The sequence below is a fragment of the Sus scrofa genome, chromosome 14 (genome assembly GCF_054392235.1).
Source record: "Sus scrofa isolate SSC_HxYL_T2T_F1_AM1 chromosome 14, Sscrofa_HxYL_maternal_Yorkshire_Landrace_v2.0, whole genome shotgun sequence".
NCBI lineage: Eukaryota > Metazoa > Chordata > Mammalia > Artiodactyla > Suidae > Sus > Sus scrofa.
In genome coordinates, this window is record NC_139396.1 from 129,550,630 (window position 1) to 129,576,846 (window position 26,217).

At 48.1% G+C, this 26,217-nt stretch overlaps 1 protein-coding gene across 50 annotated transcripts in view; it reads right to left on the bottom strand.

The window, feature by feature from the left end:
- SORBS1 (sorbin and SH3 domain containing 1) overlaps positions 1-26,217 on the bottom strand; it is a 240,825-nt gene that overhangs the window by 62,813 nt on the left and 151,795 nt on the right. For 20 of the 50 annotated variants that reach the window (XM_084994932.1, XM_084994936.1, XM_084994924.1 and 17 more), the window contains 6 exons: positions 20,108-20,280; positions 17,719-17,782; positions 15,808-15,882; positions 5,966-6,013; positions 5,712-5,841; positions 3,060-3,174 (listed from right to left, as the gene is read on the bottom strand). In XM_084994932.1, coding sequence (XP_084851058.1) covers positions 3,060-3,174; positions 5,712-5,841; positions 5,966-6,013; positions 15,808-15,882; positions 17,719-17,782; positions 20,108-20,280 — 605 coding nt within the window. Of the gene's footprint in view, positions 1-3,059; positions 3,175-5,711; positions 5,842-5,965; positions 6,014-15,415; positions 15,479-15,807; positions 15,883-17,718; positions 17,783-20,107; positions 20,281-26,217 lie in introns of all 50 variants that reach the window. The other 30 variants (XM_084994937.1, XM_084994927.1, XM_084994934.1 and 27 more) reach the window with 2 other exon arrangements.

The window sequence follows — 26,217 nt, forward strand, 5'->3', positions numbered from 1 at the left end:
CCATCAAAAATGCAAGTAAAATTTATAGTCGGCCCTCTATAGGTGGGTTCCAGTGCATCCACAGATTGAACCAACCTCAGATCATGTGGGGCTACAGTATTTACTACTGAAAAGAATCCACGTATGTGTTGACTTTGGGAGTCCCCTTCATGGCTCAGTAGTAATGAATCTGACGAGCATCCATGAGGATGCAGGTTTGATCCCTGGCCTCGCTCAGTGGGTTGGGGATCTGGCGCTGCCATGAGCTGTGGTGTAGGTGGCAGACACGGCTCAGATCCTGCATTGCTGTGGCTGTGGTGTGGGCCAGCAGCTGTAGTTCTGATTCGACCGCTAGCCTGGGAACCTCCGTATGCCTCAGATGCGGCCCTAAAAAGACAAAAAATAAATAAATAAATACATAAGTTGACTGTGTAGTTCAAACCTGTATTGTTCGAGGGTCAGCAGTGTCTCTCTCTCTCTCTCTCTGTGAGTATGTTTGTGGAAATGAGCTGAAGTTCAGTTCTATAAGGGACTCTGGAGCAAAGTAAGCCAGCCTAAAAAAAAGCCATTTCTGACAAAGCAGCTCTCTGATGCCAAGGCCAGAAGAGAAGAAAATGCACTCGTACTATGATAGGAGGGGGCCCAGCAGTTATGAGGAACTTCATGTGAGTTTGCCAAACAGCTGAATAGGTCAGCAAGGCCGTGGACCTCCCGGGGGGATGCCCAAGGCAGCACACGTTGCTCTGCCTGGGATGCTGGGGGTTGGCTCCGGGGACAGGATGAGCTCTAAGGCAGCTTTCCAGGCTACCCTTCAACCCCTCCTGTGAGCAACACAGATGTGCCTGTGAGGTCACGGTTTCCATGAGCACCTCCAACTGGGGAAAAATATGGGGGACGGGGAGCAGATTTTTCTCACCCCTAAAAGGAGATGTGCATCTCCGAGGGCAAATTTAATAGAGTCTACATTTGTCTCTAGTTAGTATATGTATCCATAGTTAACAACAGCCAGAAAAAATGTGTGTGTGTGTGTGTGTGTGTGTGGTGATGGTAACAACAACAACAAAAATCGTGTGTGTGTGGGAGGGGAGGGTGATGGCAGTGATGGTTGGGAAAGGAAGGGGTTCCTCAAAGTCTGGCAAAACAGAGCCTGGGTACCAAAAGACAGGACCCCCAGACCACTGAAACTCACGTTCCAACTTGCCTGTTCATGTGGCAATAATAGCAGAAAGAAAAATTCCCAAATAAAGGACTAATTCAACCTCTGTGCAAAGAGGATTCGGCGGAAATGCCTCTCTAAAAGGAAACATTTCTCTTTGGAAAGAACAGGGCTAAATGGAGGGGAAAGGCGCTCCATGAAAACAGTGATGGACAATGAGGTTCCTCCCTGGCCCGCCTCTGGGGTCATGTCCCTAACTGGGTGGGCACAAGGACTTCTGGTGTGGGACACCCAGATGGCGCTGGGCAATCCACGTGTATGGTCACCACTACCCTCCAAAGAGGGCCCCCGGGGCTCTGTGTGCTACTTTTCAGGGTTTGTAAGATGAATATAAACGATCCCAAGGATTGTGATATGGAAGATATTGTGACCATTGCATTGCCAATGAGAAAAACAAAACTATGCTGGGTTCCCCCCCACCCCTAGTTTGGAACAGTGGTCAAATTATTAAGAACCAAGAAAGGAGGAAACAAAGCAGAAATGAAGGGGCCAGCCTTCAGTAAAAGCAAGGACCATCTGTGAACAATAATATTGCCAAAACCAAACACCCAAAGGCCCACAGGGTCTAAAATCACTGAACTGTCCTGATATGTGCTGGTGCGTCCTGGTTTGTGATTCAAGGGTTGGGAACATACTCAAAGGATATGGCTTTCTTTCTAGGAACATCTGCGGGGAAGGTTACCTTCTAACAGAGAGAGAACCTCCAGCTACAGAAGGGTGGAGCCAGAGGGAACATTCTCTGTACCTCTCGGAACTTTCAGCTTAAAATAACTGGGGGTGCACAGTACGTGCTGAAGAGTGACAACTCAAACACTTCTGTGAACTGCTGAACCATTTTTTTCTAATTAAAATGACGTATCCCTTTGTGCTTTTAAAGATGTCACCTTCTTATTTTAGTACCAGCCAAATCAATTATTCCTTAAAAAACACGTAGAGCAAGAGAAGTGGAGGGAGAATAATTGGAGCCCGCATTTCAGAGGCTGACTTATTCGGGACTCAGGACTCGGTGTGGTAGCTGCATTTTAATAAGAATCAATCCCCAGCACGCTAATTCCATCCCACTGGCAGGGCTGGAGGGTGGCTGGGTTTATGGAGCTCTGGAGGATCCCTTTAACCAGGAGCAGAATCCTGAACCCAGCTTTTTCTAAGGAAGGGTGAATAAAAGGAAGCATGATCGGCAGATATGGAACTAATTAGTTTGTAAAAATTCTCCGCTGCTTCTCCAGGGTGGCCTGCTGCGCCTGTACAGGCAATTTTCCCCACTGATAATTACTTGGCCACATGAACTTGTATAGGAAACCATCAACCACATTGAATGTGAAATCCGTCCTCTCTCTTGCACTTGTCAGAAAAGGAAGAGCTAAAAGGCAGAGTCTAACAGCCTGGGGCTTTTTATTTTTTTCCCAAGGCACATCATCATGTTAATCATTTGGCTTTTAATGATGTACTAAAAACTCCTACAAAATGTATGCATGTTCGAGTAAGAGTCACCTAAAAAAACCCCAACCAACCCCACTGTAGTCCGGTTAGTAAGAAGCCTGATTAAACAAATGGTTAGAGGGTTTTAAAAAAGACAGCAGCAAAATCCATCTTTACATTAGAAAATTTAAAATTAGTGAAAACCATGCACAGAAAGAGCAACAAAGCCACACTGAGAGGATTCTTTCAAAGCAGAGTCTCGGGACTTATTTTGTGAACACCTGCAAAATCAAGAGGGTCAAAATACTTCATTTTTTTTTCCCCATTGTCATCTCAACAAAGCACATCTATCTCGAGGGAGAAAGAATGGCATCCAAGTGCACGAGGCACCGGATTGAGGGGGTGGCGGGCAGGGTGAGACAAAGGACCGTGAACAGCACATTACCATCTTTTCGTTGGTCAGCACGGAGGACTTGCCCGGCTGATAGTCGTAAATGCTTTTGGGCTCCGCGCGGTATTTTCTTGTATCCACTTTCTTATCGGGGGGCTCCCAGTCGTTTCTGCAGAAAGAAAATCCTATTAGAGCTATTTTCATGAAAATTGGCATCCGACAGGTCCCACGTTGGCTGACTGCAGTCTAATCAAGGAATTGCTGTATCCAAGGTGCGAGATCAGACTCAGCGCAGAGCACTTAGTTGTGCGGGTTTCGGGTCTTCAAACAACCCGTTGGATCCCTGTGTTCGCTTCACAAAAGGCTTGAGGTATCCTGGGCTCACAACCAGGGGCCGGGAAGCAGCGAGAAGAGAAAGGAGGCAGCGGCGGCAGCAAAGCTTGAGCTGGAAAAAAATCCTTCACCTTGCTCTGCTCGCGTGAGCTTATCATTCCCCAAACATGCCTGTACTTCCCACTCATGCTATGCAGTGAGAGAGAATGCAGGTCCCAGAGCCAGTGGGCTGTGGCTCCCCCCATTACAGCACTTTCGAGCTAGGTGACCTGGGCCAAGCACTTCGACCTTAGTCCTCCCATCTGAAAACAGGGTTGGTGCAAGGATTAAATGAGACAGTGTGTCTCAGCATATAAATCATGGAGCAGGTCACCTGGCCCAGAGTAACCACTCAATAAGTGGTATCTGTTCTTAGAACCATGGCCTTCGCTACTCCGCACTCCACCCCAGTAATCACCCAAACCGCAGCCTTTGCAACAGGTACTAAACCTGATCCAGTGAGGGGTTTCAGAGGACAAGGAAATTCATGAAGATTGTGTGCAAATTGTTAATGCAAGCACATTTTTAAAATACTTTATTTTTTGCAAGCATGTGGAAGTTCCCAGACGAGGGATCAAACCTGCCTCACAGCAGTAACGAGAGCCACAGCAGTGATAATGCTGGATCCTTAACCCACTGAGCCACCAGGGAACCCCAATGTATGCACATTATTGCATTTGGTACTGTGACAATATTCAGTTTTTCCTATAAGGCTATAAACTTCTTGAAGGCAGGAATGATGATTTATATATGCTTATATATTCCAGTGCATCTGGTCCAACGTGCACACAGAATGCACCCAGTAGGTGCTTGATGAATGCACTTGTAAGGATTCATGGGTACACCCAGCCTTCCTTTCAAATTAATTACCAAACTCCCCAGGCAGACGCCACTTACCCATATGTGGAGTTTATACAACAGCCATTCATTTGTCTATGAAGATGGAAGAAGTGTAGAGGTGTGACACTGGGTGTGAATTTCAGGGAAAAATGAATAGTTCGGCCAGAGCCTTCTTTGTATAGAGAAGTGATGGAAGACTGCAGAGGGCTTAAGAGTCAATAAAAGACCATTGGGTCCTTCCATGTGGGCATTAAGAGATGACTGTCATCACTACAACCAGTCCGAGCCTTGTGTTTTGATAATGTACTTGCATAAATAATAGATATTTAGGAGTTCCCTCTGTGGCACACTGGGTGAAGGATCCAGTGTTGCTGCAGCTGTGGCTCAGGTTCAATTCCTGGCCTGGGAAATTCCATGTGCCATGGGTGTGCTCCAAAATGAAATAAAGATGCTACTAACATGAAAGTGCAAGTTTTCATGTGGACATAAAATCTTCACCTTCTTTGGGTAAATATCAAGGAGCACGAATGTTAGATTATACAGTAAGAGAGAGTTCAGCTTTGTGAGACACTGCCCAACTGCCTTGCAATGTGTCCATATCATTTTGCGCTCCCACTAGCAACGGATGAGAGATCCTTTTGTTCCACATCCTCACCGGCATGTGATGTCAGTGTTTTGGATTTGGATCATTCTAAAACGTGTATAGTAGCATACCATTGTTGGCATAGGTCGCAGCTATGGCTTGGATTCCATCCCTGGCCTGGTAACTTTCATATGCTGAGGGTGTGGCCGAAAAAAAAAAAAAGGTATTTAAAAAGTGTGCCTTCATTTTAAAATCATATTCTCTGCTATGGGTCCCATCAATATGCACAAAAAGCATCAAAATACATGCCACATCTCACAGCTAAGATGTCTCTTGTGCAAAGGTAAAAAGTGATAATAATTATTGTCAGTATTATTTAAGCCCATACTCTAAGCAAGGCTACTGGAAATATGACATGCCTAACCTTATTTTATCCTTGAAACATCCCTATGAATTTTTCTTTTTGGTCTTTTTAGGACCCCACCTGTGGCATACGGAGGTTCCCAGGCTAGGGGTCAAACTGGAGCTATAGCCACTGGCCTATACCACAGCCACAGCCACAGCCACCACCAGATCCAAGTCTTGTCTGCGACCTATACCACACAGCTCACGGCAACGCCAGATCCTTAACCCACTGAACGAGGCCAGGGATCGAACCTGCAACTTCATGGATGCTACTCAGATTCGTTTCTGCTGAGCCACAACCAGGAACTCCTGCATGTAAAAGTTGACCCCATTTTACAGAAGAGGACATTGAGACTCAGAAAAAACAAGTCTCTGCTAATAAGTGACAGAGCAGGGATTCAAAGCCAGGTCTATTTGAGTCCTGGCTCCAGTGCCGCCTGACCCAGAGAGGGAGGTGGTACCTCACTGGTAGACTGCATGTGAGTCTAAAGTCACAGGGCACTTACCTCTCTGGGCTTGACTTTAGCGAGGAAGAGCGTGTGGGGAGGGGAAGCGTGGCCGACCTCTTAACTACCTTCTCACCATCAATGTAGTTCATCTCACTTTTTGAGCGAGGCACAGAGAGGGGAGATTTGGCTGGAGAAGGAAAGTGGGTGCAAAAGACCTTTAAAACGGATGCAAACTGAAAATAGGAAGAGGTCTGCCCTGGTCCACCGCCCTCTCTTCCTCCCCGGCAACGGAGAAATTTGAAATCACTTACTGTCTTCAGAAAAGGAGTATCGAGGAGAGTACAGGTCTGAGTCATCATCTAGTGAACAAAACAAGAGGCAATCAGGCAAAATCCAGCTGCGGTAAGAAAACTGAGAGACCCCCGCCCCCCTGCCCCGCAACCGCCACCATCCTGCCCCAGCGTCCAGCCCCACCAGGGAGCCCAGAGGACAGAGGAGCAGCCAAGCACCGGAAGCTACACCACGGCCAACCACAGTCCCAGCTCGGTCTGGGGAGTCCACGCACCCAACCTGCAGGAAGTTGGACTCATGAGGTCAGGAAGGTGCACTCATGATGCCCTTGGAGGACTCTGCTCCGGGCACCCAGAAACCCACGGGGACAAACAGCGAAAGGCCTTCTCGAGAGGATCCCCACAAGCAAAGCTGGTCCCCAGTCCAGCTGAGGGGAAAACAGGGGCTGAGATCGAGGCCTGGGAGCTCACGCTATCTCTGGTCTATCATCCTGCTGAGTTTCTCAGAGTCCTCAGACCCACTGGGTGGGATGGGGAGGCCCAGAGGTGTGTTTGGCACTCCCCAGCTCAGCTGCGACCTGTTTTATACACGAAGCTTCCGGATACGATACCATTCTGCCAAGAGGAACTGTAGCTAAGAAAACAGTCTGAGAAACCCCTCATCCTCGTGTGCTTTGATTCCACCTCAAACTGGTTCCTCCAGGAGCTTTCTCCCCCGCCCCACAGGCCCACGGCAGATGAGGTTCGACATCTCTGCAAAGCTGCCACTTGGGATAAGTGGTTTAAGTTGGACCCTGGAGAAAATCAAACTCACATGTTTCCGTGGTGGAGCTGGCTCTCTGATGGTACAGCACAGGTTCCCTAAGTAAAGCTGAACACTGCCCGGGGCGCTAAAATGCACAGAACCAATGCGGGACTGAACCCCTCATGGAAGTGCCTACACTAAACTACAAATGAGACCCCAGGTACACGCACAGGAACAGGTGTTTCCGCTGGGACCCTCCTGGAAACCCAGGAGATTTAGTCCCTACCTCCACGATGATCCCTCCCCCAAAAAACTTTTCTCCAAGACTTCCGCTGAAACAGTCAGCCTCCCCCGTTTTCTAATAGCTCGCTAACCCAACTTCAGAATGCATGACTATGTCATGAAACCCAACGCCTTCCCTTTAAACAGCTTTAACAAAGCACATAAACCAACCTGCAAAGAATCCGAGGTAACAGGTTGATGGCTAAAGGGTCAGTCAAGTCCCTGTCTCCATGCAAGTCATTTTAAGTTTCAGAGCAGAAAAGGCAAGAACATTTTTATAAACTGTGAATAAAGCTAACATGGCTATTATTTTGAGTGTTGTTCAAAAACAGCCTATGTCTCTCTCTACCACCCCTCTCCTCTCCGTTCTAGCCTATCTGTCTGAAAGCCTTCAGTTTTCAAGCTCTTTTTTCCTCTCTCCTTTTTTCTGTTGATAATGACTAATTCTTATCCCTAGAAGCTGAACAGGGCTTAAGGTTTTTCTACCAATATAGCCAGCCAAGCCTTTCCCTGCTATAAATGGATCGTGCCAGTTTATTTATGTTAACTTTTGAAAACAGGGCAGAAGCAATCAAGTGGGATCCAGAAATACACATTTTAGAGTACTGCTTTGAAGAATTTTGTGTTGCTTGTCATTTTTTTTTTTTTTTTAACAGAACTTCTGACTATGGTAATGACAAAATGCCACAGCATCAAATAAAACTAAAAATCAGCTGGGATTGCAGAGATTGGATTGGCGAAAATGATGCCTGCTGAAAGAAAAATTAGCTTAGATAGGAACCAATGCAGGCACTGCTTCAAATCCAACCTAACATTTTAACTCAAAACCCTGCAACTCTGAATCATGGAGAAATTACAGCCTAACCGCAGATGGGTTCGGTGAGGGTTAATTTATAACTATTACCGGGTTCTTGAGGTAAGAAGCAAAGTTTTCCTGGGGGAAAATGGCATTTAAATATTCAAAGATTTAAAAAAAAAAATTCTCAGCGCTCTAAAAATTTTCACTCCCTAGAGCTTTCTAATGTGAAATTCTAGGAGACTTATTAAAGGAAAATGAGAAATAGTTCTTCTGAGATGGAAGGGGGGGAATAAGAGAACGGCTTGGAGAGTTAATCTGTGTATTTTGAAAGTTGGAAGAAATAGAAAAGGTGGAGGCTTGATGGCAACAGAGAAGTTTGAATGACAGAACATTCTTAAAGCTATTTCTTGTTTGGTGTAGGTGGAAAAAGAGACCTCCCCCATCCCAGGGTAGCACAGGGCAGAAGTGTCTCAGTGAACAAGCTTTTCATGTTTTTCTCAGTGTCCATGGGAGCCAAGCTGACATGAGGATTTTAGTTCAGCACCTTTCCAGTGAGCCAACTGAAGGAACAAAGATTCATTGGAAAATCGGCAATTAGGACAAGTTCCAGGGGATGTGTAATTTATTCTTTTAATTTTTTCATGTTTTGTCTTGCAAATCTAATGGAAGAAATATGTACCTACATTTATGAATAAAAATAATAGCTGCCCCCATTATTGAGGGCCTCATAGGAATGGTAATTTACTAATATTCCCTCATTTAATCCTTGCAAAAATTCCTGGAGGTATGTAAATATCTTATCTTAGAGACAAAGAAATTAGGGCCCAGGAAGGTTAAGAAAATTTGTTCCACGCAAAGCAGGAACAGGCTCAAGAGTTCAAGGTCCTTGGTATACCACCTCTCGGCTCTGTGTGAGAGGGAGGGGGCTTTGTTCTATCCTTCACCCTGGCCTCTTTTGCCAGATCCCGGGGAGAACTGGGGCTATTCCACAGGCTGACTTCTAGCCCTGGAAGTCTTTGCTCTATTTTTCTGCATCACCCCCTCCCTGGGGACATTTCAGCAAGTTTTCTGAGTTACCCCACCAACACTTCTGACTTTCCTCCAGCTCTTCTCCAGGGAAATGGGTAAAACTGAGTTACTCTTGCTACATCTTTCACTTGCTGCTTCTCTGAACCTTCTCCTGGCAGGCCAAGTCTGCACTGGGGCCGGTGGGGATGCCACTGGAAATTCCACTGAAATGGGAAAACTGGGTGTAAGGTTGACCCTTTTGCGTGTCTATACGCTAGAGCTGCCAAACAGGTGTGCTCAACCATAGTTAAGAGACACTGAAGGAGATGCTTCTCAAATTGATAGGAACACAGACATTGCCCATGAAAGCCCGATTTCCCTACTTCTCCAAGAGCCCTTTCAAAGAATGCCCTAGAGGTTTGGTAGAGTCAGGATCTTGTGATTCCTTTTTTTTTTTTTTTTGTCTTTTTAGGGCCATACCCTTGGCATATGGAAGTTCCCAGGCTAGGGGTCGAATCGGAGCTACTGCTGCCGGCCTATGCTACAGTCACAGCAGTGCCAGATCCAAGCTGTGTCTGCGACCTACACCACAGCTCACGGCAACCCTGGATCCTTAACTCACTGAGTGAGGCTGGGGATCGAACCTGCGTCCTCATCGGTATGTTTCTACTGAGCCACAGAATCTTATGATTCTTGCTCATGGTGGAGCCACACACTGACTGTGTCCCTCAGAGCCCCAAGCTGCAAACCTCGAACCTCCACAGCGATGCTCAGAACATCGGGTGCAAGTGACTTCCAGGAAGCTCCAACACTCAGCAGAATTTTCTGAGGAAGAATGACTCACTCCTGGGGCCCTGGATCCCTGTGGGGCTCTGATGTTTGCACACCAGTGAGTGCCCTCTGGACTGTGACAGACTGTCCTCAGAGGCTCCACTTGGGGACAACTGTGCTCCTAAAACTGCCAGGAGGCCCAGGATTGCCTTTTCAACCACAGACTTTAAATGAACGACAAAAGACTATTGTCGGGTGTGTGTGTGTATGTGTGAGTGTTTAGAATTTATAATCATCTTAAAGACACTGCAGAAAGGGCTGGTTGCCCTAGAAAAAGTGTGTAATTGACCAAAATGGGATGCCGGGCCAAAAGCTGTATTTGCATTAATCGCTTGCCTATATCAATTAAACTTCAATTTTATGCATGTGTTAGGCCTTTACACTTAAAATAATTTTTTTCTCATATCAGTGGCCATCTTTTCCCATTGTTCAAATGAAGTCCTTCTCCTGCTTGACCCCACCCCCACCCCCCACATAGGATGAGGAAGGATAAAGGGGTCAAGATAGACTCAGACTCCCCACTCCAACAAACCAAAATGTTCCTAAGAAAGAGAAGTATGCAGAGGAGGGTAGAAAGTCTGGGTGGGACTAGAGAGGGAGAATAAGAAAAAGGGGGAGGGGGCAGGATGGTCAGGAGACGTCAGGGAGCTTGAGAGAAGAGCCCCCAAGGCTATGAGCTGATTAGAAGCTGTAGAGAAGCTGCAGAGGATAAATTCAGAGACAAAGAGAAGGTGAAGGCAGCAAGAGAATGGGTTGGCGGGGGATGCAGGAAAGGAGCACCGGTGTGGGAGGACCACAGGGCTGGGAGACCACTCACCGGCCTCATCTCCCGGCGGGCGCCCCTCCCTTGAAGGTGGAAAGGGACTGGCCGCTGCTCTCTCTCCACTCTCTTGCAGGTCAGATGTGGGCACTTGCTGGGCAGAGGCTTTCTGGGCAGCTCTACTTAGGAGAGCAAAGGGGACCACAAGGGGATGTTGCTGCGAGCCCTCGGCCCCTCCTCTGGGCAGAGCTCCCTGGAGTTTGAGCAGGAGGCACAGATCCTGGTCATGCACTTTCTCAATAGGGCTGTTTGCTTGAACTCAGGCAAAATAAGGCTATTCTTAGAAAGCCTGGAAGGCCAGAAGGAGACCACCTGAACTCAGATACAGAAAGGCCTGGGACAGTCAGCCTCCTTATTTCCTGCCTTACTGCATCCTCACCTAGGAACAGGGGGAAAGCTCAACAAGAGGGACCATGGTGACGTGCTATGTCCCCACAAGCCACCATGCCTGGAGGTGGTGGCTTGAGTCACTTCACCAGGAGGTGGCAGTGGCCACCCTCAGCCTAACAGCCGAGGCATCCAAAAGCAAGGGAGAAAGCTGGTCTTTGGGGTTTCACCCTTGGCTGATATGCTAGCCTTTACCCTGCCAGGGCCAAATGGGTTCTCACTGGCCATGGCCCAGGAACTAAGACACCAGTTACTTGGTTTAGCTGCTGACCTGGAAGCATCATTTGAAAATTTCTTCCATTTTCTTGACTCAAAGCACATCGAGAGAGCCAACGTCATCTGGCCACCAGAGCAGAAAGGCTAGTTCTTTTGAATCTGCCCTCCCCACTCATTCTATATCCAAATCCCGCAAATGCACTGGCGAGTATCACCTTCCCTTTGCTGTTGCTAGGAAGAGTGCTATTCCTCCATGCCAGTGGTTCTCAGTCCTGAGTATGTGTCAAGTCGCTTGGGGAGCTTTCCTAAAGCCATATTCCCAGGCACCTGCTAGGAGACACTGGCTCAGCCGAGTGAGGCATGACTGCCTCAGAAGCAGGGCCAGCTGGAGGCCTGGCGTTAGGCCTCAGAGAGCCCATGGCAAAGGGGACAAGGAAGGACACAGAGGGTAGCTCGAGAGGGAAAGGAATCAGCTGGGTTAATAAGAACCCCTGTCTAGGGGGCCCCAGAGACCTGCGTTGGAATGCTGGCCTTGCCCCTGGCTGTGTGACCTTGCACAAATTACTTAACCTTTCTGAGCCTCACTTCCTTTACTGACAAAAATGAGGACGGATCTCATGAGGTTGCTGGGAGGATGACAACGAGCTAACAATTGTGACGCACCCAGCACAGAGCCTGGTATACAGTAAGGGCTCAATAAATGGCAGGGACGGCACAGTCACTGTGGTGGTTGCACTATTATTATTAGGATCATGACTGTAAGCTGCTGAGGTGCGAGCCACCATGCTGCTGCTGTTTCTTAAAGCAGGAGGTGGCAGTGGCGGTGGTGGCGGGGCTTCTGCCACTGTTTCTCCACTGTGTATTCCTCTCACCCCTGTCTCAGGAGCAAACCATGGGTGGGATGTCTAAAGACTCAGCCAGGCAGCTTTCCCCTGCCCCTGCTCCCCCGGCCTGGGTGCAGTGGTGGGAGGGGCTGGCTCCAGCCTCTAAACCGGCATCCCCCTCCTTCCTCCCCCACAGTCAAAATGACCTAGAGCATCTCAGAAGCTAAGAAAGGATGGGCACCTTTCAGCAAGAGACTGGAGTGTGAGTCACAGATGAGTAGCTTTCGGTCAGAGAGGAAGGAATGATGATGAGAAGAGGGTGGGTCGAATGAAGGTTTAAAAGGAAAAGAAAGCACAACGCAGGTGTTTAGCCTTACTTCAAAGTTTTTCCCAATGGGTATCTAGTAAATTATTTTTATTTCTGATAAGCTTTCAGGGGCCAGGGTATACAAAGAAATTACAGAAATAAGTCTTGAACTCATTCTGCTCTTCCCAAATTTTGCAGCCCTAATTCCTCCTAATGCCCCCACGAAATCAGAAGTAATCAGAAGTCACATTGCTCCTGTCCCACCGAGGGGTCCTAAAGATTATAAAATGATTACAAGTGCCTGCTCCTTGTTGGAATTTGCAGGCTTTTCTTTAAAAGTACTTTTTAATTCTATCTTCTGAAAGTCTGGTCAGAAGTTTACTTTTTCAGTGTAGCTGGGCAGTGGTGGCCGAGCTGACATAAATGTTCACAGAGTCCTTTACTATTTAGGAGAATCAGCTTTGAGACACTTAACATATCTTTTTTTTATACAGTATAATCAGCTAGAACGTAAACAAAAAGCACCAGACCTTAGGGTAGGTTCTGATAGGTTTACTGCAAACAATTCTAGTTTCAAATTCTGAGGTCAAACAAAGCAAAACAAAACAAAAAACCCTGCAACAAGGGTGTCCTCCCCACAGGCAGGGGACCAACTTTAGAATGACAGCTCACATCTCTCAGTAAATCTATTTTTCCATGCTCACGAAAATCTACGGGCAGAGCCTGCCTCGGTGAGGTGCTAATCTGTCTTTAACACCTTTCTCTGAAAGGCACAATTCATCTTTCCCATGTTAAGAAGGATGTGCAGCTCCCAAGGCCACCTGAGGGCTGGAGCAGCACCAAGGACAGAGCTGAGGAGGCCTGGCCGGAACGCACAGACACCAAGACCATAAGCCAGAGAATCTCTTATTACTTAAATTAAAATAAAAATGCGTTAAAGTGATCGAGCGCCAACATTTCACTCATTTGTGAAAAGCCTTCATCTAATTGCCTCCCATCTGGGATCCACATCTAGCTTTGTCATCGAGGCAGGAGTGGGGGTGAGATGGAACCTACCCTACTTTTAAAAAGCCTCCAGGGGAGAAGACTTCTTAGAAACTTGGGCTAAAGTCTACTGGGTTAAAGTCTAATCATCTTGGTTATTATGAATCTTTTATGTCCAATCTAATTTTATCCTCTTTATCCTTTAAGACAATTTCTTCCTTTTTGGTCTTGGAGAATAAAAAATAAGGTCAGCTTTGTCGATTACAAGTAAGAGTTATCATGCCACCCCTTACTGTCAATGCCTTAAGGTAAATATCCCCTTGGTCCCCTTGACCTGGCTTGACGGGTACCACCAAGCAGGTGTCACTAGCGAGAGCTGCTCAGTGCGGCAGCTGAGGACAGGGCAGCTCTGGGTGTGAGGCCAGAAGAGAAACCCTGTCTTCAGCTCAACAGGCAGGCTGACTGGAAGCTGCTGACGCTGCCTGTGACAAGCCTAAGGCATTATTCCAGTACAGCAGGAGTCACTGCTCTTCTCCACAGGACTCCTCTGGGTGGCCTTCCTCTGGCCGCACTTAGAAGATTCCACACCGTCAGGCATGCTGGTCATCTTCCCCAGAAAGGAATCCTATCTTACGTGTGGGTTGGGTTCTCACGGCCAAAGACAGAACAGATCAAAAATTGCATTTGATCAAAATTAACACTTAAAAAAAAAAGTCTGACTCATCCAGTTCCGTCCGTTGTTTCTGAAGCAATGCTTCTGGTTGGAAGCAGCAGCTCAAGATAAAAAGACTAGGTTATCCCAAGCCAGACAGACTCACACTGGAAGGAAGGAAGTCACTGATGAAAATCACCAGCTTTTAGTTTTTTAAGTCTGGGTTCGTCTGGTAGACTCTTCTTTTTGTTCAAAATAGGCTCCAGGCATGAAAGTGTTGGAAACTGCTGACTAGCACATCACACCAAGACCAAAAACGGAATATGGTATTTTACTAAAACTGTATCTAACACATCCCAGCATGTCATCTCATAGATGTCAAGTGATCATTGATAGTTTTGGTGACTGATTGAATGGATGACTCTACCAAAGATGAGAAGCACTGGGCAGGATGGTCTGCTGAGCTAATTAGAATAGAGAAGCACTGAGGTGGGGGCTGCCATGGGCTTCACCTCCTAGGAAGGAACTCTGATTCTGGGGTCCAAAGCCCTCAGCCCCCGACATTCTCCAGGCAGGTACTGGGGACCTACTGGGTGCTAGCAAGTTTTTCTGTGACCTGCTGGACCCATGCTCTTTCCATTGCCACCACACTGGACATAGTCTGATCAAGCCGCCTCGTCTAATTCCCTGTCTGACGTGACCTTTGGAGAACAAAGGATACATCTTATTCATGGCACTACCCTCAGCTCCAAGGTGCTCATTGCTGCTCGAATGAATGAGGCTCAGAGCACACAACATCTCTCCTGGAAAAGCATTTCATGAAAATGCCTCCTGCACTCCCCATGCCGGATTACTCATCTAAGATCAGATGATCCCTGCAACTAGAATAACATTGCCTTTTACTCACCTTTTAGAGCCCTCTGTGACACCTCAACATTTTACCCCAGAAAAGAATTCTCCTCTAGGTACAAGGTGGCCATCCTCCCCCAGCAGGTCCAAATTCCGAGCCAGCTCTTTTACAAAAAGGTTTCTGTTTTGGCCCAAACCCTGATTTTCAAGAGATGATCGTCTCCCACCATGACGGAATCCTGTACCTGGACGGCCTCTGCGAGAATTCCCTACCAAGGAGCTACACCTGGAGATACATCCACGATAAGGGGAGGCCCAGTGAGGAGTTAGCTGCACACATGGGAACCAGGGAATCTTTCTGTGGCTGATGCTGGCACGTCCACGTCCTGCCTATCAGCCATAATGACTCAGCTTCCCCGAGTCACGCATGGTCCAGCTGCCAGCATCACATGACCACCCCCAAAACAGAGCCCATGTTGGTCGGACACTGGCAGCTTTTCCCAGAGCCCCACCTGCTCAAAGCATTCTAAGTAGGCCACATTGGTTACCCCATTAATCATGTAAACTCCCAGGGAATAGGATTAAAATACCATTTGGATAGACTCCAGTTACACAGTCAGGGAGGAGCCAGAGAAGAGCACAGAACACAAGGCTGGAAGGAAGCGAAGGATGGCGAGACAGCTCTTAGCCACCAGGAGGAACCCCCAGGTGAAAAAGAAAGTAACAGCACCGGCACAAAGAGAGGCACACGATTGTCCTTTAATTACCTTCGGATTTAGGACTAGGAGTAGATGCAGGAAACTGGTAGGTAGGAGTGTAAGGATTGTCCTCTGTAGCAGAGAAAAGCAGTGGGTTTTGAAACTCTCCACCACAAGGTGGAGGAGGTGACCATCTCCCAGTGACTCTTTCAAATGACTGATTACCTATTTTAGTGTTATTAAAAGCACACGGCATCACACTTGAAAAGAGATTAATGAATTAGAAAGGACTTAGTTATTTGAATAGGGCACGTCATGCAAATGAGTGAAACAAAATTTCCGCCAACCAAAAATGACTACCAAAAGCAAAATCTAAAAGCCAGATCTTATTCCTATAACGGAACTAAAAGAATTAAGTTACGGCTAGGACAACAGACAGGCTGGGTCTAAGTTCATGGTACCTTCAGAATTTTGCTGGATTTCAGGAAGTTCAGGGAATTTGTACGTAGGGAAATAAGGGTTTTCTTCAGGAGTGTCTAGGCGGAGGAGCAGGTTTGGGAGAGAGAATAGAGGAAAATACAAATGGAGAGAATGAACGAATAGGAATCCACACACAATTTAGGCTCCTTGAATTCTGGAACATACTAAGCTTCACCAGTGATGTGAAAGAAATTCGAACTGCTTTTAAAAATCCAGTCCTTTTGCCTGAATTACTGAGACACATCTAAAGAGACAGTATCATTTCTCTTCTTGGACAAAGAATTGCATATACATGGGCTCCAGTAAACAAGAGGTATTTACCAAAAGCTTCAAATTTTCACCTTTTAATAGGCAAAAAAGTGAAGTATGCTAATAAATAGCATGCGAAGAAAATACTGTCGCAAAATGATTTTTTTAAAACACATCAAAAGCTTGTGCTGTAGACATTAGAATCAGGGCAAAAAAGCAGATTCTTAATTTTTCAAATACCTCTGCTGAGGGCCGGTAGTTTTGCTCAGAACCTGTAACTGAGGTTGAGTTAGCAGCTATGACATATGAGAAGGCAGGATTACATATTTTTCACATAGGCACCTGTGTCCCGGCAGTGGGGCTGCCAACACTAGGTCTAAAGGTGAGAGAGACACAGACTGCTGGAGGAAATGGACACTGGCTTTAGAAGTGACCAGCAGAACTGCCACCATCTGATCAGAGCCAGCAAGTAGCACTGCCACCGTGACTGAACTCATCTACCTCAGAAAGAGTGAATTTACTCTTGCCTCAGAAACACTAAGTACTGAGCATCTCAATATTTAAACAGTTGGAACAGGGGCACTCCAGGGTCGTTCTGAACACTGCAGGGGCTAATCAACAGTGGTGTTAGCTGGCATCCATAGCTAATCAGAGAGACTGGTCATCCATGGCCGAGGCCAGCCCTGACCAGAATGCTTTTACTTTGCCTTCATGTGTCATCTGTGCCAGGCGGCCAGACTGGATTTGGCCTCAGGGAAGGACAGGATGCTTGGCCAGCAGGAGGAGTGGTACCCTTCCCGGGATGCACTTCCATCCCTGCCCAACAGCTGACTGGTGGCACAAGCAGACCGGAGCAGCTGGGGTCGCAACCTGCTGGAGCACTGGCCTGGGGCTCTCCCACCATGCTGGGTCCCCTACTGGCAGCCCAGTGGCCCCTGATTTGGAAGCAACTACTCTCCCAGCTTGAGCGGGCTTCGGGGTGTCAGCTCTTGACTGGCTCTCGGGGCCACTTTCCAAGGGCTGGCTCCCAGCTGGGGAAGATGACTTTTCCTATTAACCCCGCCATACAGGTGCACCCTGCCTCCTCCCACACAAGGCAGAAGTTGCTCTCATTTGGACCGTGCACCAGCCCTCAGAGGAAGGGGAGGACAGACACACAGAGAGAGAGGTACTTGACTGGCCCAAGGTCACAGGAGAGCTTGGGGGTCTGAACCCAGATGAGATTAGTTTGTAACTCCCTGCTCATGCCCTCTCAACTCGCTCTGCCTACAAGGCAGTCATGGGCTGACACCGGGAAGTGCACCTAAAGCCAGAAGCAGATGGGAGTCGAAGATGCTCACATCCCAGGCAGGCAGAGGTTCAAGGGCACAGGTAGAGTGCCGGGCTCAGCCTGCTGCATCCCCAATATGGGGCGGGGGAGGGAGACTTGGGAGCCAAACTCTGCTCCCACACATGGGGCAGGCGCACAAGTTCTCCCACCCCCTCTGCTCTGAAAGTATATGGCTGGGCTCAGGCAGGCCAGGGCCTAATGAGGTCAAGCTGCAGGGCATGGGCTTCCAGCATCCCGGGCACATGAGTTTCAGTTCTCACCACAACTGTCAACATATGGGCACAGCACAGCTTGTACAAATGAAAATCGGTACCTCTGTTCAGTTTGTGGATCTGTTTAAACATGGTCTTGTACCAGTCTTTGGATCTCTCGGTGTTCTGGAGAAAAAGAGTAAAACAAAAGGGAGCCCTTGACATGTCTCAGAACTTCCATGATTACAAAACCAAAATGCAAAGTGACAACGATTCAATCAAAACTCACAAACCTCCATTCGTCTTGTAATCTCACATTTAAGTCTTCTTTAAAAATTTTTTTCATTTTATTTTTTTGCCTTTTTTTAGGGTCGTACCCACAGCATATGGAGGTTGCCAGGCTAGGGGTCTAATCAGAGCTGTATCCGCAGGCCTACGCTAGAGCCACAGCAACGTGGGATCCGAGCCACATCTACAACCTACACCAAAGGGCATGGCAACGCCAGATTCTTAATCCACTGAGCGAGGCCAGGGATTGAACCCACATCTTCATGGATGCTAGTCAGGTTTGTTAACCATTGAGCCACGACGGGAACTCCAAATCTTTTTTTTTTTTTTTTTTTTTTAATGCAAAACTTTTGAGAAAAAACAGACAAACCAAGGGATTCACACCTGAATCTGCAGGGTTGACCCAAAGGATGGAGGTTTTGAAAGCAGTGGACAGGGATCCACTTGAAATGTGTCTGCTCTTAAGTAATTTTTTTAAATTTCATTTTTAGAGACAATCTCTCGCCATATACAGATAATTCACTAAAGTAAAGGCTCCTAGAAACATAAGAAACAAAGGGCATTTGCTTCTCAGGCTGTGCCCTCACCCACTTCAGGTTTTTCTGTAGAAGTGCATCCAAGCCACCTTGCAGAGGGCCAGATTTAGCACGCACACATTAAAACATAACCCAATACAGCATCCAATGTTAGAGTTCCCATCCTCACCACAAAGCTGGACTATTGTTGAAGATAAAAATAAAACAAGGAAGGGGACAGAGAGGTGGTAAGATCAGAGACTTTCACTCCCACTTTACAGATGAGAAAACGTCATCTCGAAAGTCAGAGTGAATTGCCTGAGGTCACAGAGCTGATGCGAGATGCCCAACACGATGGTTAGAGGTAAGAGTCTGGGAGTCAGACAGACCGCTCTGTTACCTACAGATTGTACAGTTCTGGCCAGGTAATCCCTCCTGAGTTCTGGTTTCCTCATCTACAAAATCTGAATGGTATTAGGCTCTACCTTGTACAGTGAATGACGTTTCAACGTGATGACGCATCCACAGATGGTAGCTGCGATCATGAGTAATAATTCTACGTATTATTATTGTTTTATTATACTTATCATTCCTTAGGACTGCACAGCAGTTCTTTTGAGGCTTGGCCCACTGCTATTTCTTTCTTTCTTTCTTTTTTTTTTTTTTGTCTTTTTGCCATTTCTTGGGCCACTCCCGCGGCATATGGAGGTTCCCAGGCTAGGGCTGAATTGGAGCTGTAGCCACTGGCCTACACCACAGCCAGAGCAACGTGGGATCCAAGCCGCGTCTGCAACCTACACCACAGCTCACGGCAACGCCAGATCCTTAACCCACTGAGCAAGGCCAGGGATCAAACCCACAACCTCATGGTTCCTAGTCGGATTCGTTCACCTCTGAGCCATGATGGGAACTCTGGCCCACTGCTGTTTCTATCAGCCTCCCGCAATGAGACACAAAAACCTGTCCTCTGCTAAATAGAAATCACAGAGAAACACACAGCAGCTGGTGTTCTGGTTCTGGCACATGGAGCCGTGGGATTCCCTGCAATCCAGGTGCAAAGGCGAGGCTTCCCTGGAATTCCAGGGCCTGTAGGAGGCTGAGGGGCCTGCACAGCGGGGAGGGCCGGGACAGAGACCTGCCCTGCTCTGAGGCTGAATCCACTCTGTGGGTCCCTTAGAGGTTCCTACTCTCCCTGGATGGCAGGGGATCTTCCATCAGAGGAACTTCTTCCTGAACCTGCAATGACAGGGAGCCCGAGCCTCTGCCCAGGGTCCTCTACCCCTGGACTACAGCCCAATGATGAAGGAAACAGGGAGGCACTGCTCATGACCTCCTCCTCTTGAACATGCCCACGGCCAAAGCCTCTCGGGAATTCTGCCACAGAGAAAGAAGGCTGCCTTTGCTCCACCCAGCTCCTCCCCAAACTCATGTGACCAGGAAACAGTTTTCACCTGGATTGAGTAACACCTGACATATACTTTGGGAGAAGCTATCTCACACGGGGCCCAGGATCAAGGTGGGCGCAGGAGGCTGGCACAAGCCCCTGGAGGCTCTGCAGGCTTCGGTGGGCTTGGAGGGTGGACAGTGGCAAGGAGCCTCCTTTTGAGATCTCTGACACCCATAATGGGGGTTCACATGGACTCAGGGTGTACACCTGTCACTTGCTTAAGACAAAGCCCAAGAAGGATGTCTGAGTCTGTATCCGTACCCGGAGTGGGATGCCCACTTCATCCGCAGAAACATCACTTAGGTCCTGAACGCTCTTGGCCACTCGCCTGCTGTCATCCTTCGCCTTCTTTTCAGCAGCCCTGCCGGGGGAGGCGGACTTTTCCTGAGGTGGTGCTGAGTCCTGCTCTCCCACTCTTCTTTCTGAGGCAGGATCTGGGAAAGAAAAGCAATTGTTCGCTGAGCTCTTCTGGTGGCTCCAAAGCACATCGCCCACAGGAGACCCGGTTAAACGTGTTTGCCAATTCTCAGCTGGAAGGAGTTATGCTTAGAGCAGGGGTCAGCCAGCTATGGCCCAGTCCCTGGGTCTTGTAAATAAAGTTTTATTAGAACACAGCCACCTCCTTCATGTGTTATTTACAGCTGCTTGGCCCTACAATGGCAGCACTGAGTAGCTGTGACAGAAACTGCATAGCCTGCAAAGACTGAAATATTTACCGTCTGGTGCCCTCATACACCTTTTTTTTAGAATTTTTAATTTATTGAATGAAAGAGCTTTTCAGTTCTACAGTGCTCCACAATTTTCAAAAGTTTCGCACACAATGTATGATTTCATATAATCCCAAAATGACCCCTTTTGCCCCTTACCCCATGTTGCCCATCCCCTCACTGGTAACCATTAGTTTGTTCTCTGTTTCTGTGAGTATACTTCTTCTTTGCTTTGTTCACTAGGTTGTTGCATTTTTTAGGTCCTACATGTATGTGATATCATACGCTATTTGTCTTTCTTCATCCAACTTATTTCACTAAGCATAATATCCTCCAGGTCCAATAATATCCTCTATGTTCCCACAAATGGCAAAGGTTCATTATTTTTTATGGCTGAGTAGTATTCCATTGTATGCATTTTTATATATATATATATATATATATATATATATATATATATATATATATATATATATATATAAAAGCACACATCTTTATTCATTCCACTGTTGACAGATGCTCAGGTGATTCCATACCTTGGCAACTGTAAATAATGCTGCCCTGAACACTGGGGTGCATATACCTTTTTGAATTTGGGGTTTTGGGGTTTTTTTGGATATATACCCAGAAGTGAAATTGCTGGGTTATATTGTAGTTCTACTTAGTTTTTTTTTAAAGAGATCTCCATACTGTTTTCCAGCCACCTGGCCCCTTTAAAAACCATGTGGACACTGGTTCAGCGTTTGACAGAGGTTTGTACCTGGTGCTCCAGATATTCAAGAAGTTCTGACTGTTCTAGAAAGTCAGCGGACAGGTAGCCAAACAGTACTTGAAATTTCTTGTCTCATCTGGGGGAAGTCACTTAACTTTTCTGGGCCTCTGTTTTCTTTTCCAAAAATAGGGATAACACTTCACTGGCCAGCTCACAGCAATGTTGTGAGGATCCAATAAAATAACTTACACCAAGGTGCTCAGAAACTTGTGAACTGCTGAACGCACATTTGCGCTCTTTTGATTCAGAATTGCAAGTTACAAGGGCTAATAAACATACCATGTGTGGTCTATAGATCATAAAATTACTCAGCATTTTCTGTTACTCCCAGGCATGTTATTTATTAATGGGAGGCATTTACTGAGCACCTGCCAGGTGCTATGCATTCACACGTCTTTCTGAGCCCCGGCCTTCAGAGAGCTGACGGTCTAGCGGGCCAAAAGAGCAGGAGAGCCTGCAATGAGAATGGAGGCCACCAGGGCTGACAGAAGAGCCTGCATCCAACTCAGCAGAGGAACTGGGGTTCAACTCAGAGGAGGAGTTAGCCAGACAGACAGAAAGCGAAGGGTGCTCCTGACAGAGAGAATAGCAAAAGCAAATGCAATGGCCTCTGAACTACTCTGAGCTTATTATGTGCCAGGCGCTATGCTAAGTTCTTCACGAACATTATCTCAGCTCATCCTCCCAATTACCTCTCTGAGGAAGAAACTATTACCGTCCCTCCATTTTTAAAAAAACAGGTAAGGGGAACAAAGCACAGAGAAGTTAAGTAGCCTGCCAGAGGTCACACAGCCAGCACATGGTCAGGCTGAGATTTTTGGCCTAGGGTCCATCTGCCTCCAAAAGTCCTCTCTGACCACATCCTGCTGGCCTCCCTCAAAGGTGGAACCAAGGTTTCAAGCCTGGGAGCTTGAAAGGAAAACTGGAAAGGGAACTGGGCTGGGGAAGGCAGGGAGAGCGAGCCGCCTGCCCTGAGACAGGGTAACTTGGAGGTGACAGCGAGACATTCAAGTAGAAATGGCCAGAGACCCTAGAAGAAATCTGGGCGTGGAGCCCAGTGAGAGACCCCAGCCGGAGGGCAGTCTCGGCAGAGCCACCGGTACAAAGGTGATGGCTGGAGGCAAGGTGTTGGAGGAGGTTAGTGAAGGAGGTGAGTGACAGCGGACTCAAGGGCCCGAAGACATGCACTGGGGAACATCACAGCCGCAGAGCAAAAAATGATTCCAACAGGGTGCTCCAGGGAGAGGAGATGAACCAGGCAGGTACCTGCGAGGTGTCACTGACACCAGAAAGACAGAGTTCCAAGAATGAGAAGGTTCAATTTATGAGAGAAAAAAACAAAAAGAAAGAAAAAAAAGAAGAAGAAATGAAATTGAAGGAGAGGAGGCAGCAGGACCTTAGGCAAAAAAAAAAAAAAAAAAAAGTCAATGGATTCCTCAGGGGGAGCGAATTTCAGGAGGGGAGTGAGGGCAAATGCAAGACTGCAGGGAAAGGGATGAATCTGCGAGTAGGAAGTGGGCCGTAAGTGGGGAGGGAGCTCAGCACGGAAGGAAGGAGTGTGTCAGACAGTAACCAGAGAGGCTAAAGATTAGGGGCACAAAGCCTTAAGGCGGGGAGTCTAACATCCAGTCAGTGAAGCCCTTGGGGTGAGACGGCAGGGGATGTGACCCATTAGGATCTATCCAAGAAGGAGCTGTTCATTGACTAAGGGAGAGGGTCTCATCTCTGAGAAAAGGAAATGTGCAGAGTGCTGGCTGGAGGGTACACGTAACATTGGGCCAAGGTCAGAGACATCTGTATGTGTGGAGAAATGCAGGGGGACACCGCCATCAGCCTGCCCAGGTTCACAGTACACTCAACAGAGTGGCTCTGCCCAGATTTCAAACAAACTTCTGAAACAAGTATGCATTCTGGGACCTCAGAACAATTTCTAAACATTCTGTGCACGACCCCAGCTTCACAAGCGCTTCTGAAAACCCCGATCCCTGGCATCATCGCCATACGCTTTAAAGGAGGTTGAGGCCAGACTGCTTTTACGAGATGAGTTCCAGGGCTCCCAGCAAATTCCAGCAGGAGGCCACGGATGCAGCAGGAAGCTGGGAAGGGGCGGGGATTCTGAGTCACCAGAGACTACCCTTAATACGGCTCTGCTGAGTACCCCTCTGCCTGGAAAGGCCCAGCCTAAGTGGAATCAGGCAGCAGCAGGTGAGGCTGATTTCAAGCCATCTCGCCTGGGGCTGGGAGATGCTCGAAGTCCTCACTCGCTACTGTCATCTCTGCAGAGGAAGATCACAGATATGCCAATCTCAGCATTTCCAGACCCAGAGTAATTCTCAAATTGGCAGGGCAGGTGGCTCTGGCAACAATCACTTAGCTGCAAAACGCAGGCTGACAGTCCCTGGATTTGTTCCCAAGCTGCCAGAGTCCTTTGGATCTACACAAATTAGCCCTGAATTATTTTACTTTAGAAGCGTATGATCACGTGATTCGCGATGGCGTGCGTTTCAATATACAGAGGGCTGGACTGCAGCCTCTAAAGAAGAAATGTTTCTTTACAGAGCAAAACCCAAAGTGACACATCATTGTACCGCACAGGTGACGGGGCCCCCCTCTGTCGGCCAATGGGTTACAGCGAGGCCTTGCTGTTCTTTCTCACAAGGCAAATGCATGGCCTCCTGGAGCATTTCCTTCTGGTTTTACACTGTGCTTTCAAAGGAAGGTCCTAGAAAGGGCTGCTAAATAACGGATGCTGCTGATGACCTGGACAGGGCATCTGTGCTTGTGGGAGGTGGGGAAAGCGTCTCTTTTCCTCACACCCAAAGCTCTCTCTGTGACTGAGGATCCCAGCCGGGGAAGGGAGGTGTGGCCTCTCGATGCCCAGGGGTGACCCCTTTGTCCCAGACTTGGTTTTCCTGTCTGTCCACTCGGGACGGGAGCTTCCTGAGGCCAAATCCCATGAGGGTCTCTTTCTTGGAAGAACCTCACTGAGCGTGAAGCCCTATCGAGGTTCAATGCAAAGTCCTGGAAGGGGAGGGAGGCTGGTGGTCCCTCCCAGTCCCATCGCTACCGGCGTGCGGGGCAAAGCCTCACTTTCACTTGCTCCAGAACGCAGACGGGAGCACCAGCCCCCACCAGCCCTCTCTCCTCCAGGAGCTTCTGAACAAGACGGCACCCCTTTTCTTTCAACAAAAGCTACATTTAGTGAGCACCGACTGTATGTCCCACTCTATCAAACACCACTAGTGGAGGATGAACACACTGGACTTATTTTAGAGCAGAGGAAGAGGCCTGAGCCCGCCAGCACGGCAGAGAAGCCCCAACATTCACACAGCACCTTCCAGTGTGCAAAGCACACCCCTCTTCCCATCGCGCACAATCCCTACAGTGCCTTCTTAGGGCAGGAGCAATTTCCCATTTCTCCATTTCCCCCACAAGGAAACTGGCTCAGAGAGGTCAAGTCACTTACCCAGGGACAAACAGCTACTATAAGAGGGAAGAACCAGGACCAAAATCCGAATCCCTTTACTTGTGCTGAGGTGCCTTGTTAAACTCCCAAAAGGCAGGAAGGTGCCTACAGGAGCTACTTTTCAGAGCCACCCTGTTCTCGGCAACCTGGGCTGGGGCCAGGGAATGAAGTGGGCTGAAGCGTGACAGCTCCCGAAGGGGCAGCAACCACAGCCTGCCCTGGCCTGGCGGCCAAGTCCTGATAAAGCTGGGAGGGTGTGAGAACCCGTGTCCTCCCCACCAGGCTCTCCATGAATCACAAGAGCAGCAGGGGGATGAAGGAACACAGAAATCACAGAGCAGCTGCTCAGAAAAACAGAGGCTTCTGTTACCCACCAGATCCGGGGTCCTTAACCCCAGCATTCGTGAGCATCTGCAAAGCTGCCACGTCCCCTAGTGCAGCTTCTCTTAGAGAATGAATCGACTGCCTTGCTTAGACTCTCCAGATGAGTCCCCAGCCCAAACAAGGTTACAAGCTGTGACACCTACCATAAGCTGCTTGAGGCCAGCAGTTTCCTGATACAGCCCCCGAGCCTGGCTCCGTGCCTGACACAGAGCAGCACTCAATAAAACCACACATAAACCAAGGGGGCACCTACCAACAACAGCAACTCACACTATCAAGCACTGAGGAGGGCCCGTGCTCAGTGCTAAGCTGTTTACAAGCAGGACCTCGGAGGCACTTCTTCTTTTCCCTATTCGGCATAAAAACCTGATATGTGCTGGAGATTAGTGCTCAGGGGGCACCGTAAGTTGGGAGAACCAGGATTCTGGCTACAGAAAGCCAGGAGGAAGTGGCTCAACTTTCTTCATCCCTTTAACCTCCGTATTTGCTCCCTCCCCACCCCAACATTGTCCCAATCTGGCACATTTTATCAGGGAGGGAGCCTTGGTATCTGATTATATTTGCAGCCAGTCCCCACCATTGTCGGCCCTTGATGAAACTTGTTACACAAGTTCACACAATTGCAGTCAGTACAGAGGGTGGCATCAGAGCCGCCGGGAGCTGGTTAGAGATGCAACTTCAGCCTAAACCCATGGAGTCCAACTCTCTGGGGGTGTGGCCTGGGAATCTGGGCTTTGGCCAGCTCTCCAGGAGGGTCTGATGCCTGTTCAAGTTCAAGAAGCAGTGCTCTCCCACCCTCTTCCAGGCATGACTGGTTAGGAGGCTCCCCCTGGCTCCATCACGCCAGGGTCATCTACTGGCTTTGCCACCAAAAAGGAGAGAACCAGACCACATTTCCCCACCTTGGGTTTGTCATGTCCCAAGACAGACAGAAGCAATAGGAAGGTGGCTTCTTCAATGATACTGGCCAGGAGCATGCCATCTAAAGCATAGCTCCTTCTTTTTATTCAGAAAAGCCTGTTCTTACCAAGGCACCTGTCGC